We start from the raw sequence: 21,316 nt of genomic DNA, 5'->3' as shown, positions 1-21,316 counted from the left end.
CTTCATCCCAGAGGTTTTTGTCTTCCCTCACTTCTGTGTTGGGGGAGGGGAAGAGGCAGGTTAAGCTGTTTACCTGGTGTTAACCTTTTACAATAATAAACAACCAAACTGTGATATTACTTGATAAAAATACCCATGGAGATGTTTTAGTGAACTCTTGTTAGACATTTAGATAGCAAAATTAAACTTTTAGTAAAATTGCCACAATTTGTGTGAAAGAAAATATTCAAGTATTAGAAGGCTTTTGGAGAGATGAAATTTATTCAGGAAAAGATGATGTATGACAAATTGTTTCCTTACTTCTGGTGTGTTTCTCCAAGACACTGTGGTTTAAGTAAAATTTCTCATTTCAGTCTAACCCTATGGTATAAAAACAAAGCCCTGCCTTTCAATCAGTCTTGTGCACGCACTTGAAAATTTTACATACACTCAATTCATACCCAGATAATATCTTTTGTTTCCTGCATTTTATAATTATCATTACATAATATTGGTAAACAATTTCTTCAAATAACAAATTTATCTTGTCAGGTGCATCTGTGAAAGCACCCATCATATGGGCCCTAAAATCTGTTTGGTTATACAAAAAAACAATTTTGTGTGTACTCTTTCGGATATTAGGGCAAACTTGTCTCATTTGATATTTGTAATACTGACCTATCAAGGAGTTAAACTGCACATAATTTCATCATCCCTTGTGAAACCATAAAAAATAGCCCTTCCAAAACTATGGCTCAAATATCAAACACCCTTTGGGAAAAGGCTCTAGTGATTTAGCTCTCCTGTTCTTGGGTCATGATCTTACTTTCAGCATTAATAGTCGAGGCAGACACTAGGTGGGTGGAGATCTTCATTTCTCTCCCCTCTCCACCTTCATGCTTAAGAGGCATCCTTAGAGAAAGGAAGTGAGTTAACCTAGCTGTGCACTATTGAACTTGGACAAGGTAACTTCTGAGGCCAACAGTACTGTAACATTAACCAGTTTCTGGCTTGGACAACCATTCTCTATGAAAGCAGCTCTGTGATGAGATTCAAGACATGTTGAAGATACAAATTATAACATGCAATAAGTGGAAGACTTCCATTTTGCTGTTGAGTTTCTGCACATCTAATGTTATTACTTAAATCACTTTCTAAAAGACATGAAGGATGAGGAAACATTGGTTACCATATTTTGAATGTGTGAATGATTCAAAATAAGTCATAAGCATGAATATACACACGTAGTGGAAATTCAGTGTTTGGGGGTTTCTTGTTTTTGTTTATCAGGCTGAAGTTAAGACTTAACCAATGTTTTGCCTTTTTAATAGCATCTTTATACATCTGAGTCCCAGGTCAATCTAAAGCTTGCCCTTAAATATTTCATAGCTCTCTACATTTGAGTCATTGTTCAGTAACTACTTACTGATGTAGAATAATAGAAGGCAGTGGTGCTTGGGAAAATCTCTCAGGAAAAAAAAAGGCAGTGTCATGTTTTGCCCAATCTACAGAAGCTAAGGGCATGCTTGTACTGAGAGTAGTCACGTATCTTTATATTAATATCTATACATGCACACACATACTCTTTTATACTTCATACTGGATGGAATACATGTGGAATATAGGTCATGTGTCCTTAGAAGTATATATTTCTTACAGTTGAACTTAATTGGTGGGTTTTTTATTAATAATGAAGTAATATTATGTATTTTACAAAAAATAAACAAAAAATAACCAAACAAAATAAGCCCTCATGCCCACTCACACAAAAACCCCCAGAACAAAAACCCCAACAAAACAACAGCAAAGATGTTCTGAAAGGTGAGTTTTCTGTTTTGGCTACTAAAAAGGAAAAGGATTTGTTCTTGACCACGTGCTCTTTTAAATGAATCAATTCTGAAACCAGTTTTTTATTCACAGATCACTTTTGCACTCTAAGATTCAGTTGAGTTACTAGGTCACAGCAGCACTGCAGTACTGAGGATTTTAAATACTTTAGCTGTGACAGCAAACAAAGCACTGGAACCTGATGATACGACAGGTCATGTGATGTCAATAAATAGCACATCTTGAAGCAGGATAATATGCATAATGCAGTTAAGAACAGAACCCTGAGAACTGTATGGACAGCACTAATGCCAAGAGACACAATTTGTAGTACTTGGTCCCCAAGAATAAGATGTTGTAACAGTCTCTAGCCAGTCACATCTGGTGGTCCAAAGCTGCCCAGGAGAGTGAAATACTCCACTCCTGTGTGTTCCTGAGACTTGGTTGCCATGGTCACAGCTTTCGAGAGATAAAGACTTTCTTTTCCTGTGTTTTCTATGTATAGTAGGGGGTCATAGCAGTGGTGTTGCTGCTAGAATATCCTATCTTTTCCCATTCATACCTCTTTTTTGTTGTTGGTTTTGTTTTATCTTTTTTTTTTTTTTTTTTTTTTTAAACAAGGTTGTGTCTTTCACTATTTTTGGATTCATTTTCCTTCAAAATTTGAGCTAACATGTTCCTAAGAAATAGCTGTTTCTGGAACAATAATCACCTTACCTCAGTATTCCTTTGACTGTTTGCAGTGGTCAGAGTGTTTTTGTCACAGGTTTCTCCATCCTTCCCTTCCTGCCCCCACTCCGCTCCCGCTCCCCCATTTTTGTCTATAAGATGTATTCAAGAATCACAGAATGTAGATCTTTGTTTTTATCTTGTCTCTACCATCTTCTCACTCTGCAAATTAGTATTTTGGGCTCTGAGAAGCCAGAAGGGATGAGATTTTTTGTTTGTTTGTTTTGATTTGGGTTTTGGGGGGATTATTTTTGTGAATTAATTTTCTCCTCTAAACTACACATACAAAAGGATATACTTGCTATGGCATGATCCTCACCCTGCCACTTAGTAACGAGTTTGGTGGGTACTGGAAGTGATCAGTAACACATCACCCTGTTCAGTTTTGTCTCAGTTTGCATCTGTAACTATAATATGTAAAAGTCTATCTGTCAGTATGCCTAGCAACAGTTGAAAATATGATATATGTGTGTTTGTAAAATATTTAAAATATCAGTTTGTTTTCATGTACATCAAGACTGCCTGTTTATTTCATTCAGGCCATGGTATTCACAGGTGAAATGCTGCTGTCCCTCTCTTAGGTAACTTTTACCATTTCTTCTGGTCTGTTTCTTTTTGTTTCAATTAAAAATATTCCATTCATCCAGAAGTTCAAAACTTGTCTCTGAAGCCGTTGCCAGGGAAGAAGCTCTTATATATGGAAAATAGTGCAAGTCTTAAATATATTTTCATTTGTATTCATGACTCCTCATGTATGTATAGAGGATAAAAAGTCAGGCAACTCACATCTTGATTTTTGTTGGAAACATGATTTTATCCTCTTTTGCTACTGTGGTGTGATAGCCTTAATTAAATTATTGTATTCTATTATAAATCCACAAGGTTATTCCACAGAGCAGTCTGATTTTGGGGGATAACTGGTGACAAGGCACTCATAGATGAATCAAGCTAACAAAACTTGATTTTGGAGTTCAGTCTAATGCTAAAGAGTATGTAAAGTCAAGTCTTTGAAATTTAATGTCATGTGCCCAGAATTCTTGGATTTATTAAAAATTTATTGCAATCTCTTCCTTAGATCCTTGCCCATGAAAATAACATGACACTCGGTAAACTCACAGGGATATTCTGAAGCATTGAGAACTCTAGTCATGAATTGCACAAAGTGATACAGAAGGCAGGGATGGTTATATGTTTGTGTGTGTATACATAGAAATATTCCCTCTACAGTGAGCTTGCTGCAGAAGATACTAGGGAAATCTTGGTCCTTCACACTTCACAGTAAAAGAAAACAACTTCCTTGGTGACTCTTGTTCATTTTTTGCTCCAAATCATTCGGGGAGTTATGTGGGAAAATAGGACATGCTTGTAGCTTGAAAGACCATGTTGCATATATAAAGAGGCTGACATTTAAGATTATCTGTGTGATTGTAGGTAGTATTGTTTTGAAGTATTTGTCAGTGAAGATATTTGGACAACTTGCTTTCCTTCCAGAAAATATTCAGTTCCTTAATGATCCGCGACACTGGCTGGAAATACTGGGCAGGGATGAAGAAAATGACATGTTACAGCTAGGGGCCAATCCTTGGGGTTTGGGGTTTTTTCAGTGCAATGTTATAGTAATCTGTGGCATTCAATTGAATTTGTAGGGGACAAAGAATCAGTTGCATTACTTTCTTCTGCTCTGAGTCCAGACTCTTGGTCATATAAGTAACAGACGTGATACTACAGTGAAGAGAATTGGATGAGTTTCAGAGAAATAATTTCAGATAAAGAGATTTTATACACATATACACACACAAACACTTAGCGCATGAGATCCCTCAATCCCAGTCCAATATTTTTAGCAGGTGTTACTGATAGAACTTCAATGTTACACTTTTTTTCTGGTAGCAGTGAAAGAGAAAATTCATGTATTACTTGAGGCTACAAAGAATTCAAACTTAAGGGGAAAAAAACAATTCATGTTATAGCAGGTATTTAATAGTTTTTAAATCCTTCATGCGTCTTTTATCTCTGATATTTATAGGGAACATGCTATGTCAGTATTTTCTTATGAGTTTGATTCCTATAGGAAATGTATAGTATAGAATAAGAGTGCTTTTACTTACATTTTAGCTCAATTTGGATATCTTTAATGTTACTTATAAATTAAGTACTATTACTGAAATTATTACCAAATAAAGTTATTACTGAAAGAATATAACTTGGTATAACAGTTAAAGGAACTAGATTACCTAGTGATTAAATAGCATCTGAAACATTGTATTCATATTCCTGACTACTAAGCTATATGTAGTATAATTGGGTGCTTAAAAAGTGTCAGCAGTAACAAAGGCTTTTTAGGAGTGGATGCAAAAATTTGAGCTTTCCCTTGCTATTTGTAATCTAGAACACTAGAGGACAGCACTAAAATATTACTTAAATGTGTTATTGTTTACACTCTTAATGATATAGGTGCTCTGAGGGCTTTGTAAGGAGAAAACAAATTAGTCTGTTTTGAATAGGGTTAAGGCAGGTTTTTGTCTTCTGAATTTCCTTTGCTTCCTTTGAAAATTGCATCTGACTCCACAAATCAGTAGTCTGGATCTAAGGTATTTGCTTTAGGAGCTAACCTTTATGTTTTTTTAACATAGTAGCACTGCATAACAGTCCACATTTGTTACAATCGAGAAAATGAGGAATTAGGTGGCTTACTCATAAATGTTTCATGATTTATCTGCTCAGTTCAAATGTGCTACCTTAATACTTTCATACTTACACTGAAAAATGAAGCACTGGAGTTCTTTTACAACTTCTTTTGTGTTTCGCCAGGCACACTGGAACGACATGAAACGGGTGAATCAGCAAAAGCAATTCTTACTTCTATTGAAGATTCAGAGTACTTAGTGTCAGATGCTGTGCTTCCTGTATCTCAAGAGTCAAAAAGAAATAAAAATGGTGGCTACAAACATTTCAGCTCGTACAAGCATGGCATGATCTCTTATAATGTTACTCATACAGAAAAATCTTCAGAGAAGGTAAGAATGAAGAGTAGACCATTTCTCAAGAGCAATAAGTTGATTCAAATTTTTTACCCTTCACCCTCAGTGACATGTAGCACTGTATAAGCGGCATGGAGGCTTGGTTTTATCTTAGTTATAAAGGTTTGTTCTGACTGGTTCCATTTTTATGCTGTCAAACTCATTTCATAGGACAAATGGAGAAGATAGAGGGGAGTGCCTTATGCAGGGTCACCAGCAGGTCATCTCAGAAGGATTTTCACAGACATTTGCCACCCATAGCTTTCCTTATGCCTATGGCTTGTAACTGCACCTATTACCAGTACCCCCAGAAAATGGAACCCACTAGTTTGGATGTCTGTCCCAAGTAAAAGCATATCATGGTACAAAGCTGTTGGCCTTTTCATTTTTGCTTTGCTGTGAAATGTCACATTCCTGTTGCCATTCAGTGCTAGTTTTTATTGGGTGGTTGTTTTTTTTTTTGTGTGTGTGTGCTTGTTAGTGGTTTTGGGGTTTTGTTTGTTTGTTTTGGTTGGTTGTTGTTTTTTTGTTTGTAAATTTATTTGTTTAACATCACAGAACAGAGTCTAAGTGTCTTACATTTATATTAGTGGGATTAAATCTAGTAGCTAAATGTTTAAAAAGTGGATGGTGGTGCTTCTTGTGAGAGTCTGGGCTACAAATAGGTATGACAGTCTTCAGGAGAGATTTGGCCAGTACTTGAATTTACCTAACAATTTTTTTTACAGATACCAAATAATTGTAACTGATAGAAAAGATGTGCTCTTCCTTTTTGTTTTGAAAAACAAACAAACAAAAGAAACAACAACTGAAACTAGCATTAATGTGAGCTGAGAAGTAAGGTGGGAAATTGAATAGTCATTCTATTTACTTGTAGCCTGGATATGTCTCTATCTTTATTACTTATTTGTAGATGCCTAAAAAGTCTTTGCTTGTTAAACGTGAAACCAATTATCAAAACTCTCAAATTTAACACAATCTCACATACAATGAGGTAGGTATTACCTTATTTAAGGTGGAAGATAATGATACATACATTTTCTTGAAAACCCTGTTTATGCATCAGAAGTCACTGAGCTCTTGGTAAGAGTATATCTTTGGGATAGACCCTCAATGTTATTTGTTTATGTTTATTGCTTTAAATCATGGGTTTGGGGAATTCCATTCTCTGCCATAAACAGAGAAAGTCACATCCCTGAATATAGATAAAAAGTTTCCTTCCATATGCATGGGAAGATGAAGAATGCTTTCCCTCACGTGTTGAAAGAGCCCTTAGAGTGGTCTCAGTCTTCTGGTTTTACTAATTCTGGTAAATGAAATACTGAATATTCCCAAACTCTGTCAGACAATTCAAGTCTTCATTCTTGAATTTTGGGTGGGTTTTTTTGTGTGTTTTTCTTTATTGTATCCACACTTACATACAAATTTGTGCTTATAATGATTGTTGTCCAACTCTTAATATTTGTCTTTGACCTTTTGCTAACCTTAGTCTGATTTCTAAAGTTTTTTTTTTTATCCCATTTTGTGAAAAGTCTTATTAGAGCATAATCCTTCTGAGCATGTTGTGGGGCAGATGGTGCACTAGTTGGCCATTGACACAGAATCTGATCTCACTGTTAGTTTATTAAAAAGAATAGTTTCTTCCTGCCTTTGTGAAGAGGAACAACAGAAAAAAGTTTTAATAGTTGTGTTTGGTGTGTAGTTGGTTATATCTATTAAATTGAAAATTGACTGACTTTAGCAAAGTGGCTGAAGAGAAAATGTGCTGCTCACAGAATTAAGGGAAAACAGGTTATGATGAAGTTTAAAATGTCAAGTTTAACATGCTTTTGGGAATTACCTTGGTCTTAAATTGGAAGTAATAATACTGTGGACGACAGTGGGGTTGTAATATTTATAGTGCTTTTCTCTGTTATTCTCATTTGTTCTTATTTAAACACTATTCATTAGTTGGTTTGTCCCAATGAAAACTTTTTGTTGAGAGAGTATTATAGATGTCTCTTAGACTCCTCTATGACTGTCAAAAATAGGACTTTTTTGAAATTCATCTTTTTGTCATTATAGTCCTGTTATGTTAGTTTACTTTTCTAACAAATGAAGTTTTGTACCTGGGATATCACTTCCCCTTCATCAAAAATCTGTCATCCATTACTTTCAGTGATTTCTTTCTACCTTTATCCCCATTAGAACAAGTTCTGTAAATTGGTGTGGGAGATGCTGGAGGCTGAATGTATACAGTGTAGCTGAACCCAGCAAGAATATAACAATGGAGGTCCTCTTAATGCTATTCCAGAAACTCAATGAGGGCAACACAAAAGGAGTGTGGAGCTCTGTGGCTTTTTTTAACACTGTTATTGCTAAAATTAAGACTTCTTATGAGTTCCACTGTTTTCCTTGGTTCCTTTTTACTCCTAGTTGTTTTGATTTTGGTGGTGGTGGTGGTTTTGTTTTCCAAATAGTGCTGTATTGATTGCTTTGGGTCACTGTATTTTAGCATCCTAAACCAGACTTTTTGAAATCCAGGTCCTATGAAATTAGTGAAAGTTCTATGGCTACCAGACTTCAGCATTCCATATCATTAGTAAATGTATAATGGCTATACAGATGAAGCTATCATGAAACTTTCTGATTATCAAAAGGTTTTAGTGTGTGTGTTTACAATGAGTATTTCATTATTAATTTGCTTCTTTGGCAAACTGCATTAGAAATTTAATGGCACACTAAATTGTTAATAACGTTTCTATTTAAAAAAGCCAACATGGTCAATTTTATCCTCTCTTAAGAATTCAATTTCAGAAGATTTATGTAACAAAAAATGAGAGGTATCTATTCTGTCCTTTTGGTATTACACTTGTGAATGATCCCTCTTTTGTACAGTGAAATGAAGATCACAAGTAAGATTCAGCATTCTTTCTTAATATTTATGGTTATGTTGTTTTGTCATCAGTATTATATTTAAGACAAAATAACATTTGCATAGTAATAATATCTCTTTACTGTATCCTAAGAAGAAAGAAGAAAAATATCCTCATATAGCAGTCCAGCTTCAAAGGCTTTCTTTCAAAACATTTGTCATCATGTAAATCACAGATACAAAAGTGGAATGCTTTGATTTCATGGTGTTTTGACCATTTTAATTCTCTTATTGTGCTGCACGTGCCAGTGGGAGTACCAATAACAGATGAGTGTGACAAATGCAGTTAACACAAGATCCATATTAATGTTGTCAAATCCCCTTGATATATTTAAACAGATTTTAATTATTTTCAATGTCAAAAGACTCAAAATATATAGCTTAATAGTTCTTCAAGAAAGCTTTACTTAATATGTGAATGTAAAACCTCTCATAAAAATGAAACTTTTATATTGGCCTTAGTCATTGACATAGGGTATTCATCAAGTCAGCAATTTGTGTGGCAAAGTGCCATTTGAATAGTGTATTGTTAGAATACTTATGGTCCACTTGACAAGGGCTCTTGCTGTAAATAGTGCAATTTGACTCCAGCTGTTAAAGAGTGGCTTTGACAGCAGCCAAATAGAATGGAGATGCTTTACTGCACCGCAGAAAAATCAATATTGGGTTCTTGTTCATAGTAACCTGGTTTTTTCCTTTTTTGCAGATTTATACAAGACTATCTAGAGTTCATTTGTGGAAGTTTAAATATTATTTTTAAAGCGGGCCTGTTAGATTTTCAGATTAATATTGCTGGTGAATGATGCCTGTATTTGGTTTATAAGAAAAACCCAAAACAAAAGAAAACACACCAACAGGACAGTACCTCTGCCGAGATACATAAACAATGTGACAAGGCAGCATTACTTTAACTCTCAGCTTATATGAATGGATATTAGAGTGTGGGTGCATGAGTTATGTAACTAACAACCAAAAATGTCTTTCTTTACGCTCTGTATTTTTTTTTTTCCTCTTTTGTAGTGTCACTGTAATATTACTGCCAATTTTTGAAGCATGGAGGGGTTGTAAGGAGATTTCTTTGTGGTTCTCCCTGTAACAACCCCCACAGATTTTGACAATCTGTAGTGCCATTGTAGGTTTTCCTAAAGCATAGTCTTGCTGGTGCTGAACAGTTTTCCAGCAGTATTCAGTGACATAAGGTTGCTATGATACCTGGCCAGTAGCAATAGGTATTGAATCACTGGTCTTAATTACAATAGACTATACACTAGATTGTGTGTTCATGGTGTTTATATGTACTAGCTCTCATACCTTAAAGTCATAGTTACAGTTGGAAATCAGAGCTGTGTAAAAAGATAGTTTAAAAAAAAATAAATAGTCAGCTCTTTCAGTGCATCCTATGAAGATTTTTATTGATGCACATTAAAAGCTGGATATGTCTAGGAGTTGTTTTCTGATATCTCAGAAACCTTTCACGTTAGAAAGTTTCCTAGCTTTTTACCATCAGTAATTTGGTTGTAAATCTCTGTTTATCATGCACTGATATTTTCAGTCATTTCAATAATGTAATTGGACCTGCTTCTGGATAAAATGATGGAGGAGGAGCTGCTGCTGAAATTTGTTCAATAGCTGCTAAATATTGGACTGCTGAATTCTACTACTGAGAAGCTAGACCAGGAAAAATGGGGGGGGGGGGGGGGGGGGGGGGAAGAAAAGTATTCATTTATGTAAGAACTTTAACAGGAGTGCTTGGTATATTTACTCAATTTCTTTAAATATTTGTTTGAACATTCATGTACAGTGCAGAAAGTGTCAAAACATCTAAATGGGAAATTGCACACAATCTGTAAAAGATTGTTCTGATTGGTCATAATTATTCCTAATAACTACATGAGAGTAGTTAAAAATCAGTTACTGTAACACTTGTGAATGCACTTTAAACATTTTAAATTGACATGCCTAGCATGAATCATTCTAAAGAACTTAGTATTCACTTTTGTAATAGCATACATCTTCTGCTCTAAACAAAATGTCTAAAGGCAGGATGCTTCTGAGACAGAGGTGTTTTCTTAGGAGGAAAGCCAAAGTTTGTTGTCATACTTCCTTAAAAGAAGAGCGTACAGAGATGATAATAAAAGAAATATCTACTTTATGTTGCTGCACAGAATAAGTAAAAGACAAATGAAGACTGTAGGACAATAGCAGTTATTTGGTTTAGTGTAGTAAAGGATATAATTTGAAAATAAAATTGTTGTTGGAAGCCTGGAAAATCACTACTAGTTAAATCTTCCTGATGGAAAAATTGATAAAAAAATGGAAATAAGTTACAAGCAGAAATATCAAATAATAACTATCAAATACAAAATCAAGAGTAGTACCATAAACAAAGGTATGTTAGACATGGACTCTTTTTATTTCTTTCCCTTTTTAATATTTAGAATATTATTATGAGGAATTGCAGCTCTTGATTAATTGTATGAAGTGGATTATTAAGAAAAAGGCATAAGAGAAAGTAGTGGGATATTTCTCTTTAAAGTGGATAATCTTGTTGCTGCCAGGCTATGTTTGTTTTTTTACTGAGACTGATATTCAGAAGCCATAATTAGTAGTATGTGAATTAAGTGTAACAGGAAAACAAGTGAAGAAATAAAGGGGGGTGGGGTGTGTGTATATGTATATATCCGTTTCCTGTATGTCAGATGCAAAGCATTTCAGTACTGCATTTCCTATGAAATTTCATAATTGAGTATTTTATCAAGGGACCGAGATAGTAACATAGCTACAGTGAAGTAATAACTTTGAAGTTATGAAATTAAATTGGTGCCAGTTAAAGGCATCGTAATCTTCAGAAATATTGATAACTTGGACCATATGTCAGCTTTGCTGTAAGTTACTGCAGGTTTCTGAACTGGTCCACCAAGACAAGAATTTGTTGATTTCAGTGTTTTCTTTACTGAGTACCTCAAAGTAAAAGGCAGGGAAAAAGCTGCCATTATGATATTGTAGCACAGTGTACTCTTGCAGATGTGCATAGTAAGTAACACAGTCTACCATAAATCTCAGAATATGCCTTTATTTTGGCACACTGGACACTGTTTCTGTATATGTCTACAAACTGGGTTTTTTACTGTTACTATACTGTAGGTGATTGGATGAAAAGTTTTTCTTTTCCCTACCTAGACAATTAATTGGACCCTGTGCAACAGCCAAAGAAGGTGCTACACTGTCCTGCTAGAAATAATTCTAAGGTCAATATCAATAGACCTTGTGAAATATTTCACATTGAAGGACCATTTATTGAGGCTAACGAAGCCACCACTGTCTTCCTCCTTTTTTGTCTTCCATACCTCAACTGCTGTGCTGCATTTCCTTTCTCTGTGCCTTGGAAACTGTAGCAAAGTTGTATTTATTTATTTATTTTAAAGATACCTACCGTTATAGATAGAGTAATATAGTTTCTATCTTGCTGAAGTGCTCTTCATGATACCTTATTCTCCATTTTGACTGTTTCATTTACTTCTGGGTGTAGAGTTGTATACAGTTTGAATTTTCCTGACTTGCATTTTACATTTACTATTTTCGAGTCCCTAAAATATGTTTTCTTTTGTAGATCAGCCTAATTTGCTCGTAAGTGCTCTACCAAATTCTAGTAATTCTAAAATAAATTATGTTGTCTTTGTTAACACCTTTATGTTTTTGCATTGTTCTTCAAAAGTCATCACTATTCGTGACAGGAGAATGGTGGAATCTTTCCACTTCTGTTAAACTTTTCTGTTCCAAACATTAGATTCCTGGCCTCTTATAGATTAGTAATTAGTTTAGTGAAAAGAAATATCAACAGAAATTCAGATCTGTGAGGTGTTCCTGTTTCCACCTCACCTATTCAAGAAGGAGGGCAGTATCTTTTTCAAAAATAGGTGGGCACCTTAAATACAATTGTAGAGCTGTGATTTGCAATACCAAGCCTTATGCTGCCAAAGAGAGACTTGTTATCATCTAGATTCATTTTGGTAATTTACTAAATCTCAAGTCTCAGTTAAAGAGCAGAAATAAAATGCTGAGCTGAATTGCAGTTCAATTTAAAGCAACAGCAATGGTTACATTTCTATTCTCTTGGTATTTTTCTGTGTATTAATACTCAAGCTTCAGTTTTTATGGTGGTCAGATTTTTTTCCTTCAATACTTATGGGAAAGGATGAGTCAGCTAACCAAATATGTCTGAGAAGGTTTGGGGTTTTTTTTGCAAATATTGTCCTTTTGGAACTCTGCTCAGTTCTAGTGCCTTCAGTAAGATTGAGCAGCTCTCAGGGAAAGAACAGTGTGAAATCTGTGCAGACACTTAGCACCTGTCCCAGTACATCCCAAAATGATACATGATCTGAAGAAAAGTCCAGCTTGCCTATTCCTGAGTTTTCAAGAGTTACATTTTCTTGTATAGACAGGATTTTAACGTTGAAGACTTCAGTCTCCCATGTTTTCTTCTTTTTCTTTACTAGAATGTGACTTGCTTAAAATTTGATGTAGTACTTTTTCTGTAGATAAATGTTATGGGTGGGGCTCCTCTAATCCAATATAGGAAATATACACTCAGAGCAACCCAGGACAAATTATGTTATTTCAGTTGTAGTCAGCAACCAGTGACAGGTTGGTAAATTAGTTTTTGGGTACATCAGCCCTTCTTAAGACAAAGCAATATTCCTATGCTTTTAAGATCATGTTAGCAATATTTCTGTGTTCAGAATTGTATTACATATACTATATTATATTGTATTACAGATATTTGGATGTTCATTCATCCAGTGAATTGTTCAGTATAATAATTCTTAGATCCATGAGTCAATAGTCTGTTTTGTGGATTGCTGTAGCATCATTTGTCCAGTTGATGATCTAGGAAACGTGGGAGATGTTCCATCTTAAGGCTTTTCTTCCTAAAGGGTGAATGTGGCTGAAAATGTTTTGGCTACCACTCAATGCTGAGCCCTGTCCTTTTCTAATAATATGGTTAGAGAATTCACTTCTGCATCCAAGATAAGTTCATATGTTAAGATACAGACAATATTTTAATGTTGGTTATATAAATGACTAGGATTTAAATTATAAACACCTTATCCTGCTGTCTAAACCTCTCATGGTGCAGTGACTGTGTGAAAGATGGGTCTTATTTTGAGATGAGTGGACCTCCAGTTGATTTTTGTATTCTTTCTATAATAGCAATAATGTTAGAAGAGACTTTATCAAAAATACTGTGTTTGGAATTACCTTTCTGATAGTTTGCCCACACAGGTAGTAATATGAATTCTACAGCAAAGCAAAAGTTGCCTGTATAAAGTTGTTTAATATCTTAGATATCTATTTTTTTTTCAATATTTTCCTGAAAAACAAAATGTAGACTTGATTCCTGCCACTGAAAATGAATGTGAAGAATAGTCTGTATGTTAGCTTTACTTAGCAGTGGTTCTTCAATATCATGTTACAATTTGTCTCCAGGATAATTTTTATATGTACAGTAGCATTAACAAGTGAAAATTTTAAGTTCAGTATTTGATGGAGAGAGACAGTGTGGATATGAAAACAAAATGTGAGAAAAGCTTAATTTTCATACCAGGGTTCTACATTGAGCAATGTAGCATTAGCAGTTCTCTTTGAACAATTAAAAACTGTTGTGCCCAGAAGATCCATCTGTCCAACAATGTGCCTGATGGTGGCCATCCATACATCATAAAAAGAGGGGTTTATCCAGTTGCTTAGTCTATTCATCACACAGCTTGAGCTTGAAGTCTCTTCGGTTTAATTACTCTGTACCACAGGCTCATCAGGAGAGATGGCACAAATACTATTCAAAGTGCTGCGAAGCTATTAACATTCTCCACTTAGAATGGAGGAAGGGGGAGGGGGGAGAAGAAAGATTGTTGGAAAAAAAGAAATTTACTTCAGTTGTGTTGCAGTTAAATTGTTAGGCAAACATTGGTGATGTAAACTCAAAAAATGTTGTAGCCTTTTCTGTGTGGGAGATGGATGTGTCCTCAGTAATATGACCTGGAAATGCTGTAGAGAATAATACAATAAAAGTAGTGCAAAGCAAGTTGAAAGCAGTTTTTTGAAACTACTTCATATAGGAAAGTTCATCATGCACCTTTGTTGGGGACTGCATTGTCCAAATGTTGAAGCCTCAGGACACACAGACTGTGTGGAAAGCAAACTAGGGCACCACTATTGACTCTAGACATTTTATGACTAGTCCTTTGTATGTGAGTACAGAGTTTTAAAAATGAATAAGAGTTCTAAATGCCCCCTTCAAGAGGATCCTCTGTCCTACGTCTAAGTGAAGTGTCTGAAGGTAAGGAATATGAATAACCTTAGTACAGGAACATGAATAACCTTAGTACAGGAACACCTCTACTCTATATGATCCTCATACTATGCATAAGGGCATCATTGTTTTGGAGAGGGTAGGCCTGAGCTGTCTGCCCTCTTTGGAGGCTCTAGATACTTTAACTGACAGAAACTATTCATATGCTTCCTAAAGTTGAAGCTCCAGGAGGAAGGTTGAGTTGGACATAGGAGTATGCAGTTACGGATTGCTGATACAAGCTATATTGGATTAGAAAGTGCATATGGTCCTTACATGGAGATGAAAGTGTAGCTGATAATTTACATCTTTTCTTCCTTTGCAGGCTCTTTTAGCGATGGTGTATGATGTATCTCTTAAGAGCTACTTCAATTATATACCTGCTGTTTGTAACTATTTTTAACTTAAAGCATGTTTACACAGACTTTTGGATTGTTCATCCTTTCAATTGAGTGAGAAAATAAGATGATTTTTCTTATTTTCTTTGATGTATTATATTATTACAGTGGGTTTGTTGATAGTAATTCTGTTTTGATTTGTTGGTTGAATTGGGAGGATATTAAAATGAAGGACTAAAAATTTTGGGGGGAAGTATTCCTGTGAAATATCCACGCAGAAAGATGCAGATGAGAATTTTACCTCTTGGGAATTAATTATTCTAAAAACCAAGTCAGGCTTTAAAAAACATAATTATATGGTTTTATCCAATTTAAAACATTTTCAACACTAAATCTAGTTAAGGCTGTACAGCATTTATTACTTAAGGTTATGAACTTAACACTGCAGGTTTGCTGATGTAATTTAGTTCAAGCAAAAGACCATTCATTGTTATTGTTGAACAATAGATTAATTTTTTAGTTGCAAATACATAAATACGATTGGGGGACCACATTTATATCTAATTATCACCAATGCTTCAAGCATCAGCTAGGGAATTTAAATCTTACTTTTATGTGTGCTATGACTAATATCTTGGTGCAGTAATTTAAAGAAACTTAAGGAAACTTAAGATAGTGAAATTTGAAATGAAGGTCCAAGCCTTCTCAGTATCCTCTGTAGCATTCAACTGCTTTACTGTCCTTGCACTGAATAATCTGTTTGCCCATGTTCTGTATGCTGCTCTGACTGTCATCATACTAAATTTTCTTCTTGTCTTTTGATGATTGAAGCCATTAAATTAGGCTGTTGAAATTCAGAAATTACTTTGTACTAACTAGAGATGTAAGTTACATTGAGGTTTTAGTTTGTATCTGTAGAAGCTACCACACCCCACCCCCTCCAAAATTCCTAGTGGTTAAAGAGGTGTTGTGTTTATGGCATAGCTTAAAATTGTACTGTTGGAAATCTGAGATTTTTTGTGGAACTTGATAACAATATTTTATGCTCATAAACCAGTTTGAAGCCCCAAACACAATTTCATTTATCTTTATATTCTAAGCTTTATAGAGTCTGCGAAAGTGTCCATCTGTTCAGCTGAGATTGCTTCAAATAGTGAGTGGTCAGAGAGACTTAGCTGATAAAGGTCAAAGGAGCCTCTTGACCCCGTGATACTTGCCAAAGCAATTGGAGCATAGGGACTGATATACAGTTAGATATAGCTTGCTAACGCCATCTCCACTTTAATTGGTAATGATAGCAGGAATACACAGTAAAGTCATTGCTGAAAGAAAACAAAAAGTATCCAATATAGTAATTTATTACCAGTCAGTGGGTTTCACGCACTAGGTTGTTTTACCCCTGCAGTGGTCAGAGAAAGCAAAAAGGTACTCTAACACTTAACTGAAAATGGATGCCCTGCTGCTATCAGAGATGCATGGTGGTCAAATGATTGCCTGTGCCATTAGCTTGGTAATGTTTTCTCTGTTGTAAACTCAGCTCCCCATGTTCTTCCTGTGCATCAGCTGCAGATTGAAGGCTTTCTTGTTTGTCTTCTATTTGTGCTGCCAATCATCAAGCTGCTGTCCACCAAGCACATTTCAAGGAGGCAATTTTTTTTTGCTACTATCGACTACCATCTCTAGCAACTGAAGGCTCAGAGGATTTAGAAATGAATTTAATGCTTTAATTTACACTGTGCCAGCCATTTTGTGCATTGTTTATGTATTTGTTTTCTGAGCAAATTCCGTGAGACAATTACAGGTTTCCTATTTGGCAAAACTATATGTGAGATAGCACTTGAAAATGTATCCCCCAAACATTTTTCTTTTCTCTTATGTTATATGTAATGCTACTATTTTCCTTAAAAAGAATAAAGAAAAACTGTCTAGGTTACTACATTTACTAAACTATTCTGTATTTAACAAAAAAATGTAAACCCAAACCAAACAAATCCAGACACCATTGTTACTCCCTAGCACTGAGGATAAAGCTTCATGAAGAACAGAATAGAGCTGTCATTGGCAATTTAAGTTAATGTTTAAGAGCCCTAGGTGTGGTAGCCATGCTTCAGTTAAAACAGTTCTTCCAGCTCTGTGAAGTACAAATGAATGAGATGGAGCAGGAGTAGCTAAATAACTTTTACAAGCAGCTGTGTGGCATGCTTATTTTTTGTGAGCCCGGAGCCAGACCAGTGATGAGATGTGATTCTGAGAAAAGCCATGAGCTCTGAACTTCTATTGATATCCCAGTGACTGGTATGATCAGGAAAGAAAATTGTAAGCCATAAATACATTTTGGTTGACAGATTCTTCTGCCCATTTCTTCAACTCTGATTTTTAGATTTTCACATTTTAGTTTCTAAAAAAAAAACAACCAAAGAATCCTATTTATTGTCAATGTTACTGATTGCTGCAGAGTGAATGAAGAATATGTAAGTGCTCTTTAAAGTTTCTGGGTCTTTGTAGAGTAATAAAAGGTCAGCTTATAGTAAGGACATGACGAAAGTATTAATTACTCTGATAGAAGCATATTGCTATAGATGTCTTGAAACCACTTCAAGACTATAAGACGCAGTGGTTTTAATGATGTCATGTTGGATTTTGCTTAAAACCAGTTGTTTCAAAAGGTGAAATACAAGTAAATTGTTCACAAGATGTCTTCATTGAATACACATGAGCAGATAGTAGGATGGTGGTATTTTACTGATTAGAAGATTTATTTATAGTAAGTATACTTAATACTGAACTTAATTATTCCTTAAAAGAGGAAGTCTTCCTTATCTGACAGATTTTTATCATATACTTAAGTGTGATGTTATAGTGGACCTGTTTTAAAAACTAGCAGTCCTAAGGCTGTCAAAAAAGAATGAATCTGCTGGAAATCCTTAGACAATTAAGAGATAGAAAATCCCCCCACCCCATCAAATAATCAGCAGCACTGCATCTTCTGTTAATGAAAGAACCTTCCTATCTTCTTTGACAATACTTCAATTAAGCTCTCTTAAAACCCCCCCACAACCCACACCCAAATCCTAACTAAAATTTCACCTTAAAATAAATTGTTGAATTTGTCTAATACTTTCTTGAGCTTTTAGGGGCAGCAAGTAGTGGATAAAGCTGGGAGCTACTTTTTTGTTGTTGTTAGTTTCCCCCAATTTGTTTAACATTAATCAAAATGCACTCTCACAAAAGGAAGCACAAAAGAACACAATTGAGTATTATACAATTTAAAAAATAAAACAACTGATGAGAATTAGGAAAATAGTTGATATTTATGCTTTATACAACATGATTCATTCTGCAGGCACTGGGAACTTCTGGGACAATTTTCTGTTGCTCATCCTGTTTTATATGGGATAAAATGGGAGCATAATGGTGCCAAAAGTCTGTGAGAAAAGATCACATTTAATATGTCAGGACTTTTTCTATGTAGAAGTTGATACTACCAACACTCAGGACTGAGCAATTTCATTTCAGTAGTATCAAAGTGACATCTAAGTTTATTTTGAGTCTGGTTTGCCTTCTAAAAATCTGCCATGTGATTTTGCCACTTTATTTCCTCTATGTAAAATGAACGTCAAGACCACTCTTGTCAAATCTGTTTTTAGCACAAAACCCACAATAGAATGCATCTGGTAAAGACAGCTGGTGTGTGGGAAAAAGTACACATATATGAGAAGCTGAAACAGTATGGGAATCCCTGCCAGCTAATGGAAGTGTGTATTTTAAGTGGAATAGCTTCCTTGAACAGGTTGGATCCCAGTGGAAAAAGGCCTTTAGAGATGAGAAGGCAACTAGGTAAAATAACACTTGAATTGTGCTTCCTATGAAATTTTTATGTGGTATGTCTGTCTTAAACCTGTTAAAGATAATGGCATATATTGATGTATTTGGGGGCCACAGTAAGGATAGCCCCCTGCCTCCACCTTCCTATAGATACAGGAAAAAATAGTTTCTTGGATGCTAGCCTGGTTTGGTAAGGATACGTAAAGGGAGAAGGAGAGAGTTAGAACAGACTTGCAAGTTGTGAAGCAGGAAGGGATTCCACTCCAGAATAAATCAATTGAAGTGAGTCATCAAAGTTTCTTGCCCCATCATTGAAGGGTATGAAGGTCCTTTGAATGCATCCAGAGGAGGGCAGCAAAGCTGATGAGAGGGCTGGAAGGAATGTCCTAAGAGGAGCAGCTAAGGCCTTTGGGCTTGTCTAGTTTGGAGAAAAAGAAGCTGAGAAAGCAACTTCCTTGCCCTACAGCTTTCAACTGAAGTAATCTATTGTTCCAGCTCTTTTCTTGTCCTGATTCAAACATCCTCAGGGGCAAACTAGGGAGCTATTACAGAGATCAGAGTAGCTATGCATGGAATACATCTTGCTACTTCAAAGCTTCTCTGAATCCTGCTCTTTTCTGGGTGTAGAAAGTTTGTTCTGTTGTGTCAGTCAGACATAGTGCACATGAATTCTGTGAGTCTCAGGATATAATTTTAGTCTGTAGTCAGACTTCCTGCATTTTTTAAAGCTTACAGGTGAACACATTATAGGGAGCCTGACCAAGCAGATCTCTCCAAGCAATAAAAATGTTCCAAGTTCCAGTTGTTAAGTAGGAATGTTACTGGCACACAAATGGTTTTATTTTGAACAAAGGAGGTTTAGTCTCAATACTAAAGTATTCAGCATCAGACAATGATTTGTTAATTCTGACAAAATTAAAATGTAGGCTATTTTACTTCGGGATTTGAAAATGTTTAGATTAAGATTGAATGATTGTAGAAGCTTCATGAGCTTTTGTTAGGGACTAGCCAAGATTTTAACTCAAATGGCTGTTATTGCTGTTTAGATTAATCTTGAGATACTACATGCATAGGCAAAATAATTAAAAGTGCTTCCTGCTTTTCAGTCTCCAACAAAAAACAGTGGTAAGCTGTGTCATGACAATAAACAACTGGTTTTAGGCCTGAACGTGATCATTTTTACGCTGTATGAAAATATGACCTTATTGCTAAACTTTTCTTTCTTGGCTGACATACACCTCTTTTGGAGTAACTCCTTGTTAAATGTACTGCTAGTGATGCTCAAAGAAAGACATAGCACATTCTACTAATTTTCATAACTACAGCAGGAGACCTTAAAATTTGTAGTTACTTTATATTCATACACTCGGACAACAAGAGAGGACAAAGATCAGCATTCAAAATCTGAATAAAATGACTTGAAGCTGTGAAAAGTCAGGTTGTCCCTCTCTTTCAACATATTTATGTATATGTAGTTGTATATATAGGTGTATATATATGTAAATAATTGAAAATGTCTTCTCAGTTTTTTGGCAAAGTAATTAAAGTAGACAGAACACTGCTAGTGAAGGAGGACTATAAATAGGGAAGCAGAAAGTTTGCCATGTCAAAAATAAAATTTAAAACTAGCAATAATGAACTAGAAAAGATCCCTTTGTACTGTTTTTCAAAGTGTTGATTGTTAAAATCTGTAGGCTGTGTTCAGTATATCATAGCATGGCGGTCATTTTAATTTGCAAAATTGAGTGATACCTCTGTATTCATACACACACTGTGAAATTCACTGTGAGAAAAGCAAGACTTAAATGGCTTGATATTTGGGTATACCTTTTAAAGCAGTTTGGGTTTGAAGGACAATCCTTTGATAATAGAATCTGAGTTGAGTAAAAATTGTCAGAAAAGGAAGAAAATGGGATCTTTCTCAGTGTTGGGAGCAGGTCTCAGTATGTGTCAAATAGGTCTCAAACTTGGATACTGTGGTTCAGAGAGAAGTCATGCTTTGTTATCACTATTCACATAAGCCTGTCTTTTGACAACCAGCTGCTAAACTCTTACTATATACATCTGAAAAAATATTAATGTTAATATTTATCAAAATATAGTAGGATTTGGTTTTGTGAAGTACTTCCAAAACTTCAGGAAAGGCACAGCATAGAACGTAAATATATGTTAATGTATTTTTCAGTATCCATCATCAAATGCTATTCCCAGCTCTTTAGTTCATAGTTAGTTCTATGTGTTTCCTTCCCTTTTCTGTCATCTTCTGTGATAGGGAATATCTTGTCCATATATATCTAAAGCTTTGGTTGCCTACCGTCTTTCACTGGAATGAAAT

General features: G+C 35.3%; 1 protein-coding gene across 1 annotated transcript in view; it reads left to right on the top strand.

The window, feature by feature from the left end:
* WDR72 (WD repeat domain 72) overlaps positions 1 to 21,316 on the top strand; it is a 110,176-nt gene that overhangs the window by 32,210 nt on the left and 56,650 nt on the right. Inside the window, exon 14 of the mRNA XM_068143866.1 lies at positions 5,347 to 5,552. Coding sequence (XP_067999967.1) covers positions 5,347 to 5,552 — 206 coding nt within the window. The remainder of the gene's footprint in view (positions 1 to 5,346; positions 5,553 to 21,316) is intronic.

This window comes from Melanerpes formicivorus, unplaced genomic scaffold (genome assembly GCF_026170545.1).
Source record: "Melanerpes formicivorus ecotype bairdi unplaced genomic scaffold, bMelFor1.0.p_v2 SCAF_10, whole genome shotgun sequence".
NCBI classification, from domain to species: domain Eukaryota; kingdom Metazoa; phylum Chordata; class Aves; order Piciformes; family Picidae; genus Melanerpes; species Melanerpes formicivorus.
The sequence above is the reverse complement of the archived record's forward strand: the minus strand, read 5'-3'. Positions and strand labels throughout refer to the sequence as shown.